This window comes from Ceratosolen solmsi, unplaced genomic scaffold (genome assembly GCF_000503995.2).
Source record: "Ceratosolen solmsi marchali unplaced genomic scaffold, CerSol_1.0 scaffold58, whole genome shotgun sequence".
NCBI lineage: Eukaryota > Metazoa > Arthropoda > Insecta > Hymenoptera > Agaonidae > Ceratosolen > Ceratosolen solmsi.
The window spans coordinates 1226293-1235579 of record NW_011948447.1 but is presented as its reverse complement, the minus strand read 5'-3'; the positions used below and the strand labels follow the sequence as shown (position 1 = coordinate 1235579).

The following is a 9287-nucleotide window of genomic DNA, read 5'->3' as shown; positions in this document are numbered from 1 at the left end:
TGTTTATCCAAGAAATTCAATACAACCTTTTTATCTTGTTTCAAAAGTTTGTTTGTAAATTCACTTAAAATTTCTAAATAAGAAAGGTTCGGAGGTGGTCCAGTTGGATCAATTTCAATGCCATCCTGTGATGAAACAGCAAAGAGAATCCCTTGTCGATGTAAAGCAGTTATAGCTTCTCGATTTTTTACTGCATCTAGTCCAAAAGACAGAGCAAATCGCTTTGCAAGTTCTTTAATTGCAGTGAATTCCTCGCTGTTTCTACTAACTTTTTCATCCTTCTCAACTATTTCATTATATAAAATATTTAAACTTTGCTGCATAGTCAATGCACAATTAGTTTTATTAATATCTCTAGCCTTGCCTATAGTTGTTTTAATAATGTCTCCATAATCATTATAATATTTAACATGATGTTTAAAAACATCAGCAGCAGCTTTAGTTGGAATCATATTATAAACAATTAGTTTGCAGTAGGCTGCTAAGAAATTTCTTTTCTTATGAAGTTCTTCAATTTTAGAATGTTCGTCATGATCTTCTTCTTCTCCGTCAGAAAAAACATACTGTTGAATAAATTTGTTAAGCATGTCTTGCATATTTTGATCAGGATCATAAACTAATTGATGCAGAAGAGAATTCTTTTGTGAGGTTAATTGATTACAAAATATTACTAATAAATCACATATTGTATTATAAGCTTCTTCTCTTAAAAGCGTAGGTATATCATGGTCAACATTAACAAAATAGCTCATACAATTCATAAAATCATACAATCGACTCTTTAACTTATGACATTCTTCTTCTGATCTATTATCGGATTCAATAGATTCGATTAAATTATTTTGTGACCATAATATAGAAAAAAAGCAAGCACTGATACAATATTTTACTGCCTCATTAGGTAACCTATATCGAGATTCTTTGATATCTTTAAATAAAGAATCCCAAATTTCACATGTATTCATATCATGGCAACTATAAAAAATTGCTACTTTTTTCAAAGTTTCCACAACTCCAAAAATATCATCCTCATTTGGCTGATCATTTCCATCAATCATATACCTGAACTCAGTAATAACATCTGTATATTTAATAACAATGGTATCAATAAGTGTTGATCTGGCTACATCACATTTTCTGAAAATAGCTGAACCAGGAACACACATGTATTCAAGAGTTTTTGCAGCTGTATCTAATACTTCGCTGTTATGTGATCTATTTACAATATCATGAATTTTACTTAATAAAAAGTCTAAATTTTGCTCTTGCCTTGATTTTGTATAAATATCTAATTCAAAATATTGTGGTATAGATAATAAATTTGCAAGTTTTTCAGGATCAGCACGATATTTATCTAATAAAAGGGGTAATGCTTGAATAAAATGTTCAGTTAAACGTTGTTTGTCTTCTTGAACTTGTTTTGATTCCTTTGCAGATAAGATTTTTCTAGTTGGACCTCGGCCAACTGGAGCTTCACCAGTAGCTGACTGCTTAATACAGCATACCATAATTTCAATAAGCGAAGTTTCTTGCTGATTATCCAAAGCTTCTTCGTTTTGACCAGGCTCTTCTAATAATAAATCTGTCATACATTCCCAATCTTTCATCATTTGGTTTGTTTCTATCAATGAATCTACTAAATATGCTCCATGTTCATGAAGCTCAGATTCAATAAAGAATAAGACCAAATCTCTTATAAAAGGTGTATTGGGTAATCGTTTTTTACCACGTTTTGTTTTTACCTCTATCTCTTCATTAGATGTAAAAAACCGTTCGTTTACAAATTCTCCAGCTGCTTGAGCTACAGCTCTATGAGAAGAATAAACCAATTCATAAACATGTTCACAATCCTTATCAGTAAGAATTTCACGATGATGTTTATATATTGAGATTACTAGCTTTACTGCTTGCACTGCTACATCATACTCTTTATCCAAAGTCATAGCTACAATACGATCTTTAAATTTACTAGTGAAAAGTTCTAATTTTGTTTTCAATTCTTCTGAAGCATAAAGTGGTTGTAAAGCTTGTAAGCATTTTAATCTAACTTCTCCCACTTTATCATGTAATGTCCACCCTATATACTTTAAATAAGAATCATCAAGAAAATTTTGATGAAATTTTTTCATCCAAACTCCAATTTCTGCCATACAAATAGCACGTATTTCAGGAAGAGTATCTCTGTATCTATGTACAAAAACAGATTTAAACATATATGTAAGCATATTTTTTATTTCATCCATATTTTCTTCAAGCTCCTTTCGTTTTGCCATTAAAGATTCTAATCTATCTGCGGCACGTTTTTCTCTGGCTTTCTGGCGCTCAGCTTCATATTGTCGTTGAGTATTATCCAAATTAATAGATACAGTTAATGCAACATCCACTAATGCAGTCATTAATTTCATAGCTGCCAAAGTTGCAGTATGTCGAAATGCTCGAACTTGTGAATCAGATAACCCTGTTAATAAGGATATGATATTATCCATAAGGAATTGATCGTAAATAATAGAATACTGACATTGGCGAACCAAAATCTGTACAAATTCACAAAAATTAGCACGAAATTTCTTCCACTGTTGACCAGTCATTATTAAAGGATATTCTCCACTTTCTTCATCAAACTCTTCAGTCATTTTTCTAATAATATGCACATGTTCTAATGTTTGCATTTCTGAAGTAATAAGCCCCTTGCAACCACTAGCACTAATAAAAAATTGCATTAACATTAAAAGAGCATTTTCCCTATTAATTTTGTATTTTTCAATCCATTCATCTACGATGCCTGTTAAGGATGATCGATTATTACGAACTGCAAAATATAAACTTGCTTCATCCTCTAAATTATGGGATTGAAGACTGCGTCTTCCACGTCCTCTTCCACCCCCACGTCCTCTAGTTGTTGTACTAGTTGTAGTTGGTATATAATCTTCATCAATTTCTTTATACTTTGGTTGTTGGATAGGACCACCTCGTAATCTAGCACGTATATTCCTAGTTATTCGCATATTACTTGGAGCATTTGGTATAGAAATTGGTGAGTCCAAATTTGGATCCTGATAATCATGATTGGTACCATAAGCAGTATCTGGACCATCTTCAGAATAATTTTCAGATATAGAAGTAATCATTGCCGTCTCATATTCTGGAGGCACTGGATCATCCATCCGTATACGTTTACCTCCTCTTCGATGCATCATTGCCTTTCTATATTACTTACAAACAAGAAAAATCTTAAAAGCAAAATAAATTAGTAACTAATTTAATAATGAAAATTAATAAAAAATTAATAGAGAATTAATAACAAAATTTATAAATACCTAAGCGCAGATATTTACAATGCAAATAATTATTTACATCGTCAACATTTTTATATAATCTGTTTGTTATTTGGTTAAACAGTTCCAACCCGTCAACTAAAATTACTTTAAATAGTCTGTTTCAAAATGGTGTATTTTCTTTGCGCATGCTCAAAAAATTAGCGCCGTTACATTAATGAATTCATGTCTTTTTTAACATGCATATAATAAACTGTATAATTAATTAAAACAAAATGAATAATGAAAATATAATAATACAATAATAAATTGGTATATTTAAATACTTTTTGATTATTTATCGCTAAACAAAATTTTTAAATCTTTCTATTTAATTTATGTATAATATTAATTAAATTATTTGAAGGGGCTTAAGTAAGGTATGATGTGCGCCTCTAATTTAATTAAAATATTGGGTATATGTCAATTTTGTTTGATTTAATTGAATAGTTTTAAAATTTCTTATCTTTTTAATTAATTTCTACGCTGTAGATTTTTTATTCATTATTGATTTTATGGCATTGTTTAATACTCGATAATATATTTTTAAATAATATTGTGTTATTTCATCAAAAATATTGTTCAATATTTTTATTTTTATTTTGTAATTAACAAATTTAATAATTATATTTAAAGGAAAAACAATTGATTTAATATTATTGTATATATTAATAAATACAGGGTAATATATGTAAAATATATTTAATAACAAGCATTTTACTTCCGTAATTATATATATGAATTTATATGAACTTATAAAACTAATTTAAATAGTATTAATAATAAAAATTAAAACATGAAATTATTGAAATATTAGAAATTAGTTTTATATATTAATACTTTAATTAATTAATATTTTATTTGATAATATTAATGTTATTGTTCTGTTCTATTATGTGCAAAATTATAGTAAATAAACATAATCAAATGAAAAACAATAAAATTAATTGTTATTTTTTATTCAAACCTTAAATTGCTGTTATTTATTAAAAGACGGAGATATGAGAAGTTTTTAAAAAACATTTAACCTTTTATACCAATATAAAATATGAAGATAATTTCCGTTTCATTTAGGTCAATGAAAAATACTCGCCAAGGATTATACTCCACTGCATAAGTAAATAAGGTTGCAAATTAAGCTGTTGTAACTAGCTTTACAGAAAACTGTTGGTGACTATTACGATAATAAATAATAAAAAATTTAATAAGTAGTAATAAATGGCTACTTATACTATATTTATGAAGTTATATTTGCATTGAATAATGAAAGAATAAGAATATTAACAAAACGTTTCTACTGCTCTTCAATATATTTTCAAGCATATTTTCTCTTGATATTATTGATCACTACATAAATATTACAAAGATTTGCATTTTGTGCTGAAATATGTAAATATATATCGTCAGTAGGTTTACCTATGCGATATAAATTAATACCTATATGATTATTAATGTGTGTATCTGTGTATTAATAATGTACTTATTTTCATTCTAAAAAAATTATGTTTATCAAACATAAAACGGTTTAATAATTATTTATTAATCATATTTTTATATATGCATAAGTTTATACGAATACAAAAGGCTGTATGATTAACCGCCACCTCAAGCTTGGGAAGCAATTTTTCTATTGTAATTTTAAAAATATTAATTTATATAATATATAATATTAATCGAATATTATATTTATATATGCGTATATTTATATGTATTTACATGTACGTATTGCTTATGTATATACATATAAATATGTGTAAATATTAAATTTACATATACATTTATTATAACAATACCCCACAGTTAGATAGCAAATTTTCATTGCTGACAAACTTAATATTTGTCTATTCTCCAAAAGTCACTGTGATATAAACGTGATAATAAATCTATAAGACTTAAGATTCCTCCTATTACAAAAAAATAATTATGATTGGAGCCTATTTTATAATGCTCAAAGTATTTGCATCAGTAAAAAAATGTAACAAAATTACGATTTATTTACTTATTTTTGTATAATTGTATGAATTCATAATCTCAACAAATTTAGAAAATATAATATATTTAACTATTTTCTCATGAGCAATATTTCCTCAAATCTAAGTTGGTTTGAATTCTCATTTGATCTTCTCGATCTACCAAAACGCTTTCCAACATATCCTTGTCTATGCAGTGGCTATACTAAAACTATGATCTCAGATTTAATTCAGATTTTGTTTTCATTCCTTCTTACTTGGTTGAAAGATCTTTTATAAATTACTTCTAGAATTCTTTATTATGAAATCATCATTAATCTTTTTGCTATATAGAATAATACATATTTACACAATTATTATGAATTATCATTAATCTTACTGCTATATAAAATAATACATATTTTTAATAACACTTCATAATAATTTTATTCCTTGTGGGTTCCTATCTCAGCTATTTTAAATGTATTTGGCATAATTAAAACAATAAAAAGGATTGAATATTTTAAATTTTATTTATTTGGTTCAATGATAAAAAAATATGTGTTTTTCAAGTAATATATGAATTATAATCACAAAATAAAAGCGTGCCGAAACATTATAATTATCGACATGTATATTCTTATATCGTCTAAGCAAAAGGCTTATAGTTATTATCGTTTTAGTGCTTCGAAAATTCTGAACTTTCTTTATTTACCTAATATATTATAGCTTTTTAGAATTTGTTAATAGACTTTATAGATCGATTATTTATGTCACTTGGCCATTTTAAATTCGAAGGTGAATGTTCTTTTATCAGTAGTAGGATAAAGACGATTAATTTCTAGAAGTCGTTTGGACTACATTATTAAACCAGTCATAAAACTTGTAAAGTATAATTGTCAGGCTCCAGGTGAATTTCACAAATTAAATATTGAAAAAAGCACTATATTAATAAGATCAGCTGACATGAATGATGAGAATCAATATTTAAAAAACAAAACCAGTATACATGAAGTCAAAATAAAGTAACGAAATGAATATTAACAATAATTTAAGTATAAAATATTATAAATTGTATTATTCTTCTTTTCTAATTAACTGATGTGTTAATATTAAAATATTAAATTATATATTATATTACGTTATATATTAGATCCTTTTACATTTGGAACAACATATGTAACAACTTAGACATCATTTTTGTCTTGGATTCATACTATTATTATACTTAACCAATATAGTAAATTAAAATGTAAATATAGTGAAATTTTATTGTTGTAAAATATATTCAATCATCTCTATCTATCTAACATCTCAATAAAAAATAAAATTATATCGATTTTATAAAGATCAAATTATATAATTTTCTTATATTAATAATATTTTACCAAATAATTCTATTACTCAATTAGTAGATGATAATATTTTGTAACTATTATGTTCCTAGAGTGTCCTACAATTAAAATACATAATTTTGTATTTCTGTTATGAATTGTAATTTGTAAAAGAAATATTTATTGTTAATTGGAACATTGTTCGTAAATAATAATAATGACACGCATTGTTATACTTTTTACTCCTTCTAATAAAGATACTAAAAAGTCTATTCATATTAGGCTAACAAACTGATTCCAGTTCATTGTTCATTATTTTATTTTGTTTTAATTCTAATATTTGTCTATTAATTACAATTTAATAGACTTTATTACAAAACGAAAATCCTTTAAAATATTTATTTATAAATATTAACATTTATATTTATAAATGTTTATAAATGTATAAAATATTTATAAATGTAACATTATTTTAGATAAATATATTTATTTTGAATATCAATAAATTAGTTTTAAAAGCCATAATTTCAAAAATTATAATAATAATTTATATGACCATATAGATATAGATACTCAAAATGTATTTGAAACAAGAATAAAAATAAATGTTTTAACGTATCAAATTATTTTAGAGAAGTTTTAAAATAAATTTTAGATAAATTATATATATATATTAATTTTAGATAAATTTTTAGATAAATAAATAAATAAGCAATAATTCATTTGAATGTTATATAATTATAACTTAATATGTACATAATATAGAAAAACCTTTAAAAATAAATTTGTTATTTTAATGTTAGGCAAATATATTACATTTACTAATTAAATAATAATATTTAAAGAGTCTTAATCAATGTGTTCATGTTCTGCATTACTTTCTCTCCATGTATTTTGTACAAGTTCCATAAATTGTTTCCACAACTGACTTTGTGAGGTAAAATAAAGTAGACATGCTGTAATAAAAATCCATGATAAAACTAAACAATAATCTGTTTCATTTGAAGGAGTAAATGACACTGGGCCACTAAAATCTGCAGATGTAACATATAAGGATTCATTTGGTTGTAGATTTGTCAATTGAGATATAAATTTAGAAAAATTTTCCAGAGTATATACAGTTGCATTAAATTTTGCCACAGGTTTTGCATTATGAACAAGTATTAATGTCGGTACTCCTACTATTCCATACTGTGTATTAAAACTGTAACAAAAGCAGAAGTATACAACGTATAAAATTTTAAAAGTCCATGTAGAAATTACAAAAATAAATTAATTCAAAGTTTTGCGTACAATTATATATTTAATATAATATATTTTGTTTACTTGATGAATAAAATTCCAAATAATTATTTCTAATTTTATAAAAATCCAGCAATTTAAAATAAAACTAGTTTTATAAAATTTATTTCCTTTCTTAGTATATTAAGATGTTAATATTGATATTAAACATTAAGATAAAATTTTAAAACAGGAAATAGTTTATTAACTTTTATATTATATATATTTACTTTTGATATTTCATTGCATCAATTGCAACAACTTTTATATGTGGGTAGAACCTTGGTATTGCATTAAAATCAGGAGCTGCTTGACTACTGAAAATACACCATCTTGCATAAAACATTATAAGAATACATGCTCCTGGTAACATTTTATCTTCTTTACTATTCCTAGTTCGGTTTGGTGTTCCAATTTCCAAAATCAAAAGCTCCATCAAACGAGTATAGTTAACAATCTAAAAATTAATTTAATATATGTAATTTGTTAAAACTTTTACTGAAAAATAAACGAAATAGAAAATAAAATTCAGTTACAAGTTAAAAATTGAAAATTAAATTTAGTACCTCAACAGGACCGTATGTTTTATTAGTTAAACAATTTACTTTGGTAAAATTAATTATTGTATTATCTGATATTGTTTCATTATTATCATTATTTTTTGAATTATTAAAGTAAACTTCAGCAATATCTTCTACAGCTGCTGAAGTTTCTTGTTCCCCAATTATTTCTATTATTTGGAAAACTATAAATGAAAAAATATTTTTATTAAATACTCAATATATTATAAAAAATTTATTTTTATTACAATTATAATTTTTATTACTTAAAATTATAATAAAAAAATTAAAATTTTTAGGATAAATTGTCATTTCGATAAATAACCTAAAACACTATTAATAATAATTTCATTCGTTCTTTTCGAAGTAATTTAAACAGTAACTTTTCATAAATTAAAATTGTTATATTTAACTCAACACAAGAATGCTTTTAAAATAAATGCGTTATGATTTTTATCTTCATATTATAACTTTTCGATTTGGAAATATTATTCTTTAATTTTACTATGTTTCTCTCAGGGGTTCTCAATTACTTTTAAAAAATGTATACTATGTCCGATGCTACAAAGAATGTGGTACAAATTTAACATTTGTATTGTTGAATGAATTATACTATTAATTAAACAATTATTCTTGGAAATTAATTTTAATCTAATTGTAGTATTGCTTATCCATAATTAAGAAACAATAAGACATTTTATTTCTTATTAAATAAGACATCTTTTATGTCTTATTTTATTTAACAATAAGGTATTTTTTAATTTGTTGATTATATGATAAACAATTGAGATAATAAATAATGCAAACATTTATTTAAGAAATAAAATTTATTTATTGTATAAAATCATA

At 24.6% G+C, this 9287-nt stretch overlaps 2 protein-coding genes across 2 annotated transcripts in view; both read right to left on the bottom strand.

The window, feature by feature from the left end:
• The window catches only part of SA1 (stromal antigen), a 3564-nt gene extending 334 nt beyond the window's left edge, over positions 1-3230 (bottom strand). Inside the window, 2 exon segments of the mRNA XM_011504682.1 lie at positions 1-3; positions 6-3230. The exon segment at positions 1-3 is cut by the window's left edge and continues 334 nt beyond it. Coding sequence (XP_011502984.1) covers positions 1-3; positions 6-3197 — 3195 coding nt within the window. The 5' untranslated portion in view covers positions 3198-3230.
• Positions 3231-7389: 4159 nt separating this feature from the next.
• On the bottom strand, positions 7390-8357 carry bug (thioredoxin domain-containing protein bug). The gene is made up of 2 exons (XM_011504681.1): positions 8109-8357; positions 7390-7801 (listed from the first exon to the last, which is right to left on the bottom strand). Exons 1-2 carry the CDS (start codon positions 8312-8314, stop codon positions 7447-7449), a joined length of 561 nt encoding a protein of 186 aa, XP_011502983.1. The 5' UTR covers positions 8315-8357; the 3' UTR covers positions 7390-7446.
• Positions 8358-9287: the final 930 nt, after the last annotated feature.

Coding starts and splice junctions, on each gene's coding strand:
- bug (XM_011504681.1), bottom strand. CDS start 8,314: ATGGAGCTTTTGATTTTGGAAATTGGAACACCAAACCGAACTAGGAAT. Junction 7,802..8,108: donor GATGCAATGAAATATCAAAA/GTAAATATATAT, acceptor CTTTTGTTACAG/TTTTAATACACAGTATGGAA.